The 14,106-nt window shown below is 53.3% G+C and overlaps 1 protein-coding gene across 1 annotated transcript in view; it reads right to left on the bottom strand.

The window, feature by feature from the left end:
- Positions 1–14,106, bottom strand: part of SEPTIN5 (septin 5) — a 55,705-nt gene that overhangs the window by 25,620 nt on the left and 15,979 nt on the right. The window contains exons 8-10 of the mRNA XM_075568556.1: positions 12,140–12,257; positions 3,507–3,608; positions 1,660–1,805 (exon numbers count right to left, since the gene is read on the bottom strand). Coding sequence (XP_075424671.1) covers positions 1,660–1,805; positions 3,507–3,608; positions 12,140–12,257 — 366 coding nt within the window. The remainder of the gene's footprint in view (positions 1–1,659; positions 1,806–3,506; positions 3,609–12,139; positions 12,258–14,106) is intronic.

Below are 14,106 nucleotides of genomic sequence, written 5' to 3'. Positions count from 1 at the left end.
GACCTGTTGGAGGGGTCTGGAGGACTGGAGTTGAGCCCCGCTGCCTTATCAGACTACAGCATTATCTCTCAGCTGCTTGACCAGATACCCTCCAAGGTCACGTGAGGTCATGTGAACTGGACAGCTCACGTGTCACGAACTGCAAACACAATAAATAGCGCCGGCCTAGGTACTCTCCCGCGGAGCTCCCGAATGCCTAGATTATCATATGCCAATACCAACGCTACATCCAATATGACAAAAATACACAGTCAAATACTTATATATTCTCTTGAAAAAGGGTCATTTAGTTTAACCCTTTGGCCAAACCATTGTAAGCCTGCGAGGCCCGACAAGGCAGACCCAGTTCGCAGGTCCTAACACTACCAGATAAAATACTAATATACCTCTATTAGGATTAAAATTGTCATGTACCTCTATTAGGAGTTGTTTGGACCTGCAAATTAAGTGACCCCATTCCAAGAGAATATATAAGTATTTTACTGTGTATTTTTATCATATTGGATGTAGCATTGGGCTTCTCTGTCGCTTGTATACATTTGCCACGCTCAATAGCTCTCCTTTTTGACACTTATATACATATATATTTTGTGGGGGCTCAGGGGTTCCTATAATGAGCTTGCTGGGGTTCTGTGTGTTGTTTGTTAACTTATTTTCAGCGGTCTCAGCTGTTGGAGGTTGGTGGCTCCTCCTTCCCAGGGTTTAAGCCCCTCCCCACTTCCCAAGTCAGCAGGTCTTTTTCATTCTACTGGATACAGATCCAATGCTGGTCTTTCTCCCTCCGAATAGAGGTAAATGAGATTTTTATCTGGTAGTGTTAGGACTTGTGAACAGGGTCTGCCCGCCTGTGCCTGTGAGCGTGTGTGAGGCATGTGCATGCTGCCTGTGAGCGTGTGTGAGGCATGTGCATGCTGCCTGTGAGCGTGTGTGAGGCATGTGCATGCTGCGTGTGAGCGTGTGTGAGGCATGTGCATGCTGCGTGTGAGCGTGTGTGAGGCATGTGCATGCTGCGTGTGAGCGTGTGTGAGGCATGTGCATGCTGCCTGTGAGCGTGTGTGAGGCATGTGCATGCTGCGTGTGAGCGTGTTTGAGGCATGTGCATGCTACCCGAGTGTGTGTGAGGTGTGTGAGGCATGACCATGTGTGTCCCAAGCACTAAGCCATGCACATTCTCCTGCATGGTGCACACGTGTGTATCCTAAGCCCTGAATGCAGAGGGACCCGGTGCCCACGTGTGAATCCTAAGCCCTGAATGCAGAGGGACCCGGTGCACACGTGTGTATCCTAAGCCCTGAATGCAGAGGGACCCGGTGCACACGTGTGTATCCTAAGCCCTGAATGCAGAGGGACCCGGTGCCCACGTGTGTATCCTAAGCCCTGAATGCAGAGGGACCCGGTGCCCACGTGTGTATCCTAAGCCCTGAATGCAGAGGGACCCAGTGCACACGTATGTATCCCGAGCCACGCAGGCACAGGGATCCGGTGCACACGTATGTATCCCGAGCCACGCAGGCACAGGGACCCGGTGCACACGTGTGTATCCTAAGCCCTGAATGCACAGGGACCCAGTGCACACGTATGTATCCCGAGCCCCGCAGGCACAGGGACCCGGTGCACACGCGTGTATCCCGAGCCCCGCATGCACAGGCAGCCACTTACACCAGCATGGTACGAAGCTTCAGGAAGTCGTTGTGCTCGGGGTTCTCCACCTCCACCACACCCCACGGGTACAGACGCCCGCGAATCTTCTTCCCCTTCACCTCGATGAGCTGGTTCGAGCCGATGACCGCGAAGGGGATGCTGGCCTGAGACAGAACGAGACTTCATTACAGGGGTTTCCAACTCCAGTCCTAAAGGGCAACCAATAGGTCAGGATTAAAGGATATCCCTGCTTCAGCACAAGTGGCTCAATCAGGGGCTCAGTCGACTGAGCCACTGATTAAGTCACCTGTGCTGAAGCTAGCACTGATTGAGCCACCTGTGCTGAAACAGGGACCAATTGAGCCACCTGTGCTGAAGCATAGTACCAATTGAGCCACCTGTGCTGAAGCATAGTACCAATTGAGCAACCTGTGCTGAAGCAGGGACTAATTGAGCCACCTGTGCTGAAGCAGGGACTAATTGAGCCACCTGTGCTGAAGCAGGGACTAATTGAGCCACCTGTGCTGAAGCAGGGACTAATTGAGCCACCTGTGCTGAAGCAGGGACTAATTGAGCCACCTGTGCTGAAGCAGGGACTAATTGAGCCACCTGTGCTGAAGCAGGGACTAATTGAGCCACCTGTGCTGAAGCAGGGACTAATTGAGCCACCTGTGCTGAAGCAGGGACTGATTGAGCCAGCTGTGCTGAAGCAGGGACTAATTGAGCCATCTGTGCTGAAGCAAGGAGTGATTGAGCCACCTGTGCTGAAACAGGGATATCCTGAAAACCTGACTTGACGGTGGCCCTTGAGGTTGGAGACCCCCAATACCCATCCGCACCCCTCTATTGCCATGAGGCCCAGCAGCTGGTACAAGGTACGGACGGGGTTAATGCAGCAGGCCCCGCAATCTGCCAGACACAGGGAGAGTGCCCTAGTGGTAAAGTCGCTGCCTTTGTAGTGGGTGAGACCAGTCTGGATTCATGTGCCAGCTACTTGTACAAAATCCCTATCTCTCGCCATTAGATTGTAAGCTCTCGGGGGCAGGAGCGTGCGCCTGGAGATTATATACAGCAACGCCACGTTAAAGGGGAGACAGGATGGCCGATGCAGCAGTCCCCAAACTCACTGGGGCTTTAGAAATACATCTTGCACACATCTCGTTCCCCTCGGGGGGGGGGGGGGGGCGGGGGAGGGGGGACAGAGAGTGAGGGGGGGGGGGTGGGGTTGTGTTTGATGACCTATCCCTTAAACTGAAGGGTTAAGTATGAAAGGCCCATTAAGGAGGTGGGGTCTCACGCACAAGGTGGTACAGGGTGCCAGCGCTGCGTTAAGCTCTCCCTGGCATCCCTAATCCAGATGAGAGACTGCTCCTGCTCCTCGGGTCTCAGCCGGAGGGGGGGGGGGGGGGGGGGTGATCATCGGGTGTTTACATTGGATACAGCAGCTTCAGCCTGGAGACCATCACACACCGCAAAGTCCTGGGACAGCTGAGCCAGCATAATCTCCCCCCCACTCTCCCTAACCGCAGGGATCGGGCTGATTGGGGCTTAATAACGAGATAACCCCCTTATCTGGAGGTTATCAAATGCGCAGGGAGCAGCAGGAAAACAGGAGCCGTCACTGTGCGGGTGTCTCGCTACTGAAGGGCTGGGCAACTCCTGTCCTCAAGGGCCACTAACAGGTCAGGTTTTCAGGATATCCCTGCTTCAGCAGCGGTGGTGCAGTCGAAGACTGATTGAGCCATCTGTGCTGAAGCAGGGAAATCCTGAAAGCCTGACCTTTCGGTGGCCCTTGAGGACAGGAGTTGGCCACCCCTGGGTTAAGGGGTAACCCCCGGCAGTGGCCTAATCTAGTGACCGTTCACCTTCAACACCCGAGTCTGCTCTTTGAACTCCTCGTCTTCATCCGAGTCGGCGTCCGGCAGCTGGTAGATGCGGATGCCGTTCTCCGCGATCTCATCCAGGACCTGCAGGGGGGTGAGGTCGGTATTCAGGAGAAATCATAGAGTGTAAGCTCACCTGGACAGGGACTGTGTCTGTTACATTCCTATGTGCTGCGCACCGCGCGCTGTGCTGTCACGGTGACGCGCTGTGTCCCCCACTGGGAGAAAAGCGCCATGTGAAATAAAGTTATTATAAATAAAGTATTTTTTAGGTATTTTTGTGATGTCACTGCGCGATCCGCAAGAGCCCCCCTCCTCTTATCTTTATTGGCTCTCTGATAAGGACGGGCGGGGGAATAAGGGGAAAGAAAATACTTGATTGAGCAACACTTCTCCCCTTCAGAAATAACACTAGCCGCCTACGTGGGGACTGCAGATTGTTCACGGATAAAACGGCAGGGCGCTTCTCCCATGGAAAGTGAGCGTCACATGCCCTGTGCATTACTCGGGCGAAACCAACCCTTTTCCTGTCCTTAGAGGGCACCGCTAAGTTGGCATCAGCTCTCTAAACAAATGACAAAGCCGCCGTTCTCTTGAGGACGGCGAGTTCTCCGTTTGGGAAGCGCTGGCGTGCCGGGCTCTCAGAGAAAAGGTTCCGCCGCAAACTGCCCGCGGGACATCTGCACGGAACCGCAAGTGCCACCCCCACCGCTCCTGTCAATCATGCGAAGTTACGCGCCGCGCTTCACTCATTTTACACTTTGAAGAAACATCAAAACGGTTTGCGGGCGTAAACTCCCAATTAAGCTTTTCTGAGACAAATGAGCTGTTCTAGTTCTGATTCACGGCTTTATAACACGGATATTATACTAAATAACCGTGATAAACAGGAGCGTTGCTATTCCACTACATATTTAAATGGTCCTGCATATTCATTCAGGCCTTTCAGGGGGCCTGAGAAGTCCTATATTGTAATCCTCTCAGCCATTGAGTAGTAAAAGCAGCACTCCCTCCCAGAAGCCTGTGCGAGTTTCTCATGTTAATATATTGCCCTTAAACATGTCCTAAAAAAAAAAAGGTATTAAAATCATGGTTTTATTCATCTTTAGCGTCTTAGGTTACCATGGTAAAATGGGCTTTGGAGAGAGCTCCCTTTTAATCTCCCGGACACTTGTATCATTTTATTTATATAGCGTCAACCGCTTGCGCAGCGCGTTACAGCGGGAGGTAAATACGTAACCAACCATGGGAATAAGCGTGACAGGTAAAAGACAACATAAGGCTAAAGAAGACCCTGCCCCGAAGAGCTTACAATCTAAGTCAGGGGTGGCCAACGCCAGTCCTCAAGGGCCACCAACAGGTTAGGTTTTCAGGATATCCCTACTTCGGTGGTGCTCATTGAGTCCATCTGTGCTGAAGCAGGGATATCCTTAAAGCCTGACCTGTTGGTGGCCCTTGAGGACTGGAGTTGGCCACATTGACTGAGCCACTGATTGAGCCACCTGTGCTGAAGCAGGGACTGATTTGAGCCACCTGTGCTGAATCTGGGATATCCTGAAAACCTGACCTGTTTGGGGGGGGCTTGAGGACTGCACTTGAGCCCCCCTGCATCACCCAGCGTACACATCCCCTGCAGAGTTTGCCAGCTGACGACAGAGGGTGTGGCAGACTCAGGGTGCGGCAGACTCAGGGTGCGGCAGACTCAGGGTGCTGCAGACTCAGGGTGCGGCAGACTCAGGGTGCTGCAGACTCAGGGTGCTGCAGACTCAGGGTGCGGCAGACTCAGGGTGCGGCAGACTCAGGGTGCGGCAGACTCAGGGTGCGGCAGACTCAGGGTGCGGCAGACTCAGGGTGCGGCAGACTCAGGGTGCGGCAGACTCAGGGTGCGGCAGACTCAGGGTGCTGCAGACTCAGGGTGCTGCAGACTCAGGGTGCTGCTGGAATCCATGTCTGCTGCAGGCACACGGCTCCCTGCGAGGTTCTGGCATTCTTAGCCTGGTCTGGGGCTTGACCTTTGGGCCCGAGCTCAGGGTCTGTTAGATGTCCTGCTGGCCCCATCATACTGTATGATTTATCTCCTGCGGGGTCTGGGCGCATTAGCTGAAGTTAAACACATGCCTGCGGTGCCGCTGTGCCAGGACACGGCATTCCTCCGGCACCGCTGCTCACCCACACTACACCCTTCACTGACACATGTCTGAACACGGCAGCTGAGGGCACTGCTTGAGTAGAGACTGAGGTGGGCAGAGCTGTGTGTCTCCACCCCACCCCCCCATGTAAGACCTTGTTGACTATTCTTTTTGAATACAGTTTATTTCACAGTTTCATTCAGGGGCAGGCAACTCCAGTCCTCAAGGGCCACCAACAGATATCCCAGCTTCAGCACAGGTGGCTCAGAGCCTCTGATTGAGCCACCTGTGCTGAAGCAGGGTCTGATTAAACCACCTGTGCCAAAGCTGGGACATCCTGAAAACCTGACCTGTTGTTGGCCCTTGAGGACTGGAGTTGCCCGCCCCAATGGTTAGTTAATTCAGTGCCTGTGGTGGTTGGATTGTGACGCCTGGGGGGCTGGGGTCCCTGAAACGCGGTGCGGACGACAGAGTATCCCTATTATAAGCCGAGCAGCACATACGTAATGCAATGTGTCCCAGCGTTACACACGCAGAGCTGCACGTCCCTCCGTACAGCAGGCCTGAATAAGCAGCACATACGTAGTAATGCAATGTGTCCCAGCGTTACACACGCAGAGCTGCACGTCCCTCCGTACAGCAGGCCTGAATAAGCAGCACATACGTAGTAATGCAATGTGTCCCAGCGTTACACACGCAGAGCTGCACGTCCCTCCGTACAGCAGGCCTGAATAAGCAGCACATACGTAGTAATGCAATGTGTCCCAGCGTTACACACGCAGAGCTGCCAGTCCCTCCGTACAGCAGGCCTGAATAAGCAGCACATACGTAGTAATGCAATGTGTCCCAGCGTTACACACGCAGAGCTGCCAGTCCCTCCGTACAGCAGGCCTGAATAAGCAGCACATACAAAGTAATGCAATGTGTCCCAGCGTTACACACGCAGAGCTGCACGTCCCTCCGTACAGCAGGCCTGAATAAGCAGCACATACGTAGTAATGCAATGTGTCCCAGCGTTACACACGCAGAGCTGCACGTCCCTCCGTACAGCAGGCCTGAATAAGCAGCACATACGTAGTAATGCAATGTGTCCCAGCGTTACACACGCAGAGCTGCACGTCCCTCCGTACAGCAGGCCTGAATAAGCAGCACATACGTAGTAATGCAATGTGTCCCAGCGTTACACACGCAGAGCTGCCAGTCCCTCCGTACAGCAGGCCTGAATAAGCAGCACATACGTAGTAATGCAATGTGTCCCAGCGTTACACACGCAGAGCTGCACGTCCCTCCGTACAGCAGGCCTGAATAAGCAGCACATACGTAGTAATGCAATGTGTCCCAGCGTTACACACGCAGAGCTGCACGTCCCTCCGTACAGCAGGCCTGAATAAGCAGCACATACGTAGTAATGCAATGTGTCCCAGCGTTACACACGCAGAGCTGCACGTCCCTCCGTACAGCAGGCCTGAATAAGCAGCACATACGTAGTAATGCAATGTGTCCCAGCGTTACACACGCAGAGCTGCACGTCCCTCCGTACAGCAGGCCTGAATAAGCAGCACATACGTAGTAATGCAATGTGTCCCAGCGTTACACACGCAGAGCTGCACGTCCCTCCGTACAGCAGGCCTGAATAAACAGCACATACGTAGTAATGCAATGTGTCCCAGCGTTACACACGCAGAGCTGCACGTCCCTCCGTACAGCAGGCCTGAATAAGCAGCACATACGTAGTAATGCAATGTGTCCCAGCGTTACACACGCAGAGCTGCACGTCCCTCCGTACAGCAGGCCTGAATAAGCAGCACATACGTAGTAATGCAATGTGTCCCAGCGTTACACACGCAGAGCTGCACGTCCCTCCGTACAGCAGGCCTGAATAAGCAGCACATACGTAGTAATGCAATGTGTCCCAGCGTTACACACGCAGAGCTGCCAGTCCCTCCGTACAGCAGGCCTGAATAAGCAGCACATACGTAGTAATGCAATGTGTCCCAGCGTTACACACGCAGAGCTGCCAGTCCCTCCGTACAGCAGGCCTGAATAAGCAGCACATACGTAGTAATGCAATGTGTCCCAGCGTTACACACGCAGAGCTGCACGTCCCTCCGTACAGCAGGCCTGAATAAGCAGCACATACGTAGTAATGCAATGTGTCCCAGCGTTACACACGCAGAGCTGCACGTCCCTCCGTACAGCAGGCCTGAATAAGCAGCACATACGTAGTAATGCAATGTGTCCCAGCGTTACACACGCAGAGCTGCACGTCCCTCCGTACAGCAGGCCTGAATAAGCAGCACATTTCCATATTGCCTTGGACCAGACTCCCCCTATGTTAAGTGGCCTCAGCAGGGTCTGGCACACAGCGCCCCGACTTGCCAATCGTAAGGGCGATCCGGAACCCGCTCGCCCCTAGAACCATGTCCTGCAGAACACTCTGTCACCGTCCTCCCCCAGCCGGCGTGTCACCGATCTGATTGCGGCTCTTGCAGATGTTGCGTGCGTCACCGGAGAGTGTTGTGTTCCGTGAAGGAGTAGCGGCCGTGGGCCAAATGTCACGGCGTCCGCACACAGAGTCTCAGCAACTTGCAACGTTGTTTCGCGGCTTCCCGTCCCGAGAAACGGTCAGCACACGTCGTCCACGTTACGGTCACGGAACGGTCTGGGGGGTCGTTATCGGGGTCAGTGCTGACACAGTGCAATCCTTAGATGTTCGGTCTGGGGAACGGGTGGCTAACTCCAGGCTGCAAGGGCCACCAACAGGTCAGGTTTTCAGGATATCCCTGCTTCAGCACAGGTGGCTTAATCAGTCCCTGCTTCAGCACAGACAGCACAATCAGTCACTGCTTCAGCACAGAAGGCACAAACAGTCCCTGCTTCAGCACAGATGGCACAATCAGTCCCTGCTTCAGCACAGATGGCACAATCAGTCCCTGCTTCAGCACAGATGGCACAATCAGTCCCTGCTTCAGCACAGATGGCACAATCAGTCCCTGCTTCAGCACAGACAGCACAATCAGTCACTGCTTCAGCACAGACGGCACAATCAGTCCCTGCTTCAGCACAGACCGCTCAGTTGCTCAGTCGCTGCTTCAGCACAGTTGGCTCAATCAGTCCCTGCATCAGCACAGGTGGCTCAATCAGAGGCTGATATAGCCACCTATGCTGAACCTGGGTTATCCCGGAAGCCTGACCGGTTGGTGGCTCTTGAGGACTGGAGTTGGCCGCCCTGGTCTGGGGTCTAGCAATAGTCATAGTGTTAACCTTTTCCCTGCCAAGGGGTTAAATGCACATGGGGGTTTATTTAAAGATGACGGCCAGGCTGGGTTAGAACGTTGAGTTTAATAAGAGTTTAAATCTGCTCCAAGATGCTCTGTAAATTACCCTGTTAACTGCGTCACTGCCAGTTATTTGCCCTATTCTGTAGTTAACCCCTTCATCCCCCACACACAGCTGTGCCTGTCACAGACCGGTCCCTTCCCGGTACATTTCCCGGACCCCCCTGTGGCAGCGCCGATGTTCTGGGACCAGCTCAGCAGCCAAAACAATATCCAAGGGACAAGAAAAAGTCTCTCCGCTCACAGATCCCCTGATAACAGCCCTGCGCTCAAACAATGGCGGGAAAAGTGGCACGCCGGCAGCAAGGGAGGGGGTGCCGGAGAGCTGGAATAATACACAGGGCAGTCACAGCTTCAGTGCGGCTGCCAGGGAAAACAAACTGGGGTTATACAGGCACGGCAACAAAACAACAAGTCTTGCACGGTGACTGCTTTCTACACAACTAGTAGGGGGAGGGGACGGGGGGGATGGATGGAAAGGTGGGGAGGGGATGGGAAGGGGGTGATGGGGGGGAAGGAGATGGATGGAGGCAGGGTGGAGGGGATGGGTGGAGGAGGGTGGTGGAAGGGATGATTGGGGGAGTTGAAGGGGATGATGGGGGGTGGAGGGGATGATGGGGGTGGGATGGATGGAGAGGGGGGTAGAGGGGATGATGAGGGGTGGAGGGGATGATGGGTGGGTTGGATGGATGGAGAGGGGGGTAGAGGGGATGATGGGGGGGTGGGATGGATGGAGAGGGGGGTAGAGGGGATGATGGGAGGGTGGGATGGATGGAGAGGGGGGGTAGAGGGGATGATGGGGGGGTGGGATGGATGGAGAGGGGGGGTAGAGGGGATGATGGGGGGGTAGAGGGGATGATGAGGTGTGGAGGGGATGATGGGGGGGTTGGATGGATGGAGAGGGGGAGTAGAGGGGATGATGGGGGGGTGGGATAGATGGAGAGGGGGGTAGAGGGGATGATGGGGGGGTGGGATGGATGGAGAGGGGGGGTAGAGGGGATGATAGGGGGTGGGATGGATGGAGAGGAGAGTAGAAGGGATGGAGGGGGGGTAGAGGGGATGATGGGGGGTGGGGTGGATGGAGAAGGGGGTAGAGGGGATGATGGGGGGTGGGATGGATGGAGAGGAGGGTAGAGGGGATGGAGGGGGGGAAGTTACCTCCAATTTCCCAATAGGTAAATTATCCACATAAAAATTAAGCTGATCCTGTGGTAATTAAGGGCTTTAACCCCTTCCCTGCTAGAGGGGACCTGCACTACATTGCAAAGCGACATATAAACTCTAAATATGCTGCAGGCCTCCCTGGCAGTGATGGGGTTAAAAGCCCCAGCCTCACACACTCCTTTCCTTGTACAAAAGCCCACGGACTCTATTTATCCCCCCCCCGTGGCCGAGTACGTGGCACTAAGTGTTAAAGCGGCTATCCCTCCACAACGTATATATCAGAGGTGGCCAACTCCAATCCTCAAGTCGAAGACTGAGCCACTGAGTGAGCCACCTTTGCTGAAGCAGGGATATCCTTAAAACCTGACCTGTTGGTGGCCCTCGAGGACTACACGTTCTTCAAATGGCTCTTTCCTAATACCGAAACGGCGCCATGCGTCTGTCACCCAACACAATGAACGCTTCGCAAAAATATACATCTATCGCTCTCTCTTTCTCCTGGTCTCTTGGGAAAGGCAGATGGCGTTTACCCAGCGAGACCGTCACTGCGCTCTTCTCTGGAAGCCCCCTACGTTGCTGCACCCTTGGGGGGCGAGAGGCGCTTAGAAGAATCGCCTTTGTTTACCGCGCAGAACTCGCTTGCCAAACACACAATCTGGTGCCGCTCCCGGGTCTGACACAACACAATATTGTGATCAAGTATTTTTATGGTTTCCTTTCGGGCAGTGGATGGGAGAGAGAGAGGGGGGGGGGGGGGAATTAAAGGGTTCCTGTACAGGGAAAAACACTCCGATCCAAACGAAACACCCAGGTACCAGTTTCACTTCGCTTTCCTCAAGTTAGTGAAGGGACGGCCTCCCGTCACTATCCCGGTGTCGGCTCCTTGTGACCTTGGCCAAGTCCCTTTATCTCCCTGTGCCTCAAGCACCAAAAACATCGAGTGTAAGCTCCACGGGGCAGGGACTGTGACATTCCTATGTGCTGCGTGCTACGCTATAATGGTGACGCGCTTTAAGTCCCATCGGGAGAAAAGTGCTATATGACAAAGCTATTATTACTCTATTAACACCTTACTTGCTGACCTCTTCCACCGATTGATCACTGAAAGGGTTAACCCGAGTGGGGTCCGCATTGTATACAAGCAAAGAGTCTGCTCCGTATCGGCAAAGACTAAGCAGCGCGAGAATGGCCATTTTCATTGCCACGTGCAACAAAACTACAACCAATTTCCTCCACAGATCAGTACATTCTGCGCACAAACTTGGGGTTCAATGCTTTGTTCCCCGAGTTTGAGCAATACCCATCTACCTGACTGTATATGTATTATGAGAGCAGACGGCATGCGGGGCATCGCTGCTAGACTGGAACTACTTTGCATCCGTGCGCGCTCTAATGCAGGGGCGCTCATGCCCCCTCCCTCCCCCCAACAGGTCAGGTTTTTAGGATATCACAGCTTAAGCACAGGTGGCTCAATCAGAGGCTCAGATTGAACCACCTATGCTGAAGCAGGGACTGATTGAGCCATCCCTATAAGCAGGGATATCCCGAAAACCTGACTTGTTGGGGGGGGGGGGAGGGAGAGCTTAAGGACTGGAGTTGACCCCCCCTGCTCTAAATCATCGTTCTGACTTCTGCTTTCCTCCGGCGCAGCACAAACCGGTCCTTTCCTTGTTGCTGCTGCTGCTGAGAAGCAGGTGAAGGAGGAGGGGGCGTATAAACCAGTTTATTTTCCCTGAAAGCAGAAGCCGGAGGAATTAGCAGGGAACCTTAATGCACGTTCAGAAATTCCCATGCCAGAGAGTATCTCCCCCGCCTTTAGTCACCAGGAGAGGAAACCCGGATCTCTCCGTTATACGAGACTTCCTTTGGTATCTCTCCTTCGGGGATTATTTAGTAGGGAGATAACCTTCCCCCCTGAACCTTTGGCTGCAAGAGGGGACTGCGAGGCTTCCGGCAGCAAAGCGGTTCTCTGCTGTGCACCTACCCTTCTCTTCAGCCGGTCCCGCTCCTTCAGGGTCAGGGTATCCGCCTTCGCAATGACAGGGACGATGTTCACCTTCCCGTGAAGCGCTTTCATGAACTCCACGTCCAGAGGTTTCAACCTAAAGGGAAGCACAGGGACGGAGGTCAGCGCGCAGGGGACGGAGGTCAGCGCGCAGGGGACGGAGGTCAGCGCGCAGGGGACGGAGGTCAGCGCGCAGGGGACGGAGGTCAGCGTGCAGGGGACGGAGGTCAGCGTGCAGGGGACGGAGGTCAGCGTGCAGGGGACGGAGGTCAGCGTGCAGGGGACGGAGGTCAGCGTGCAGGGGACAGAGGTCAGCGTGTTTGAGTGAGAGAGTGTGAGTGAGAGAGGGTGAGTGAGAGAGTGTGAGTGAGATAGAGTGTGAGTGAGAGAGTGTGAGTGAGAGAGTGAGAGTGTGTGAGTGAGAGAGTGTGAGTGAGAGAGTGAGAGGGTGAGTGAGAGTGTGAGTGAGAGAGTGTGTGAGTGAGAGAGAGTGTGAGTGAGAGAGAGAGTGAGTGAGAGTGTGAGTGAGAGAGTGAGTGTGTTTTTGCAGCACAGAAAAAAGTGACATTTTCTAGAAGGATTGAGGGATCCCCTGTGGGCTGGAAAGGTGTAGAGATACTCGGCATTATTATACAGTGGGTTCATGAATTAGTGAATATCTTAAACTGCTGCTTTAACCATTCTGTCTGCATAGGTAAGGAGTTGCAGGCAGTGCTGAAATGGTTAACAGCGACGGGCTGTGACAGCCGTCAGGCCGCTGAATCATACAGCGGTGTCTGCGGATGCACGGATACAAACACACAGAACATTCTCTGCTGGGACACGGCCTGACAAAGACATGACTACTGCTACATAGTAACTCCCCCTCCCTGCTACATAGTAACTCCCCCTCCCTTCATTACAAACACTTCACCTGCCGGCCTCCTGGGGCCTAATCCATCAAAGCAGAAACAAATTAACAATATTAGGTTTGGATGAGACGTGGGAAGGGCGAGAGCCTAAAGACCGGCCCGGCTTCATTAAGTACGACTTACGGATTAATGCTTAACGCCTTCACTGCTGGGTCCAGCTATACATTGCAGTGCCCGACAGTGACGGACAAACAGCAACCCAGACCTACGTGAATCAAGAGTCTGTACATAAGGGGAACTAATTAGTGTGTGTGTGTATGTATATATTATATGTGTGTGTGTGTGTGTGTGTGTGTGTACGTGCGTGTGTGCGTGTGTGTGTGTGTATATATATATATATACTTTTTACTCACCATAACTTAACTCAGTATTATGGTTTAGCCTATCCCATAGCCTCTCTTGCATTCCCAGTAAAATCAACCCCACACTGATGAGACCCATCAAGGTCGAAACAGCTGTCTGTGGGTGGTTTTCTGGGTATGCACCTTAACCCTGGCTGTGCTCAAAGCTGTGACCATGCAGCAAGCTTAAGCCTATAGGGAACCATGTTAAAAATGGTTATTGAGGCAAAAGGTGACACTGTGTGCTCATTTGCATGTCATTTCCCAGAATCCCTTGCTGCAGTGGAAGTGCTGTATGCTGGGTGATAATGGGGAAAGGCGGGGTTGCAGACCTGCCTAAGACATGCAGATGAGCATACAGCTATATTTGCATATTTGCTTTCCTATGGAGGGTTTTTGTCACTTTTTTTACTCACCATAACTTAACTCAGTATTATGTTTTATATATATATAAGCTAAAGTTTCTGATTAGTGTGCTTACAAAGTAACACTGAAAACAGATTTACCAATGAGTGACGTGACAAATAAAATAGATCAATTAACCGTCTTCCCTACAACGCGTCACCTTCATAACCCTAGTGCAACGCACCATGCCATCCTCAGTTTTGCATCGAAACACTACCCTTCGTCACGACGACCTTGCAGCTTAATGAAGCAGTAATCCCTAATAACACGTGGGGACGTGAGAGGTTTC

Source organism: Ascaphus truei, chromosome 13, assembly GCF_040206685.1.
Source record: "Ascaphus truei isolate aAscTru1 chromosome 13, aAscTru1.hap1, whole genome shotgun sequence".
Taxonomy (NCBI): Eukaryota; Metazoa; Chordata; class Amphibia; order Anura; family Ascaphidae; genus Ascaphus; species Ascaphus truei.
The sequence above is the reverse complement of the archived record's forward strand: the minus strand, read 5'-3'. Positions and strand labels throughout refer to the sequence as shown.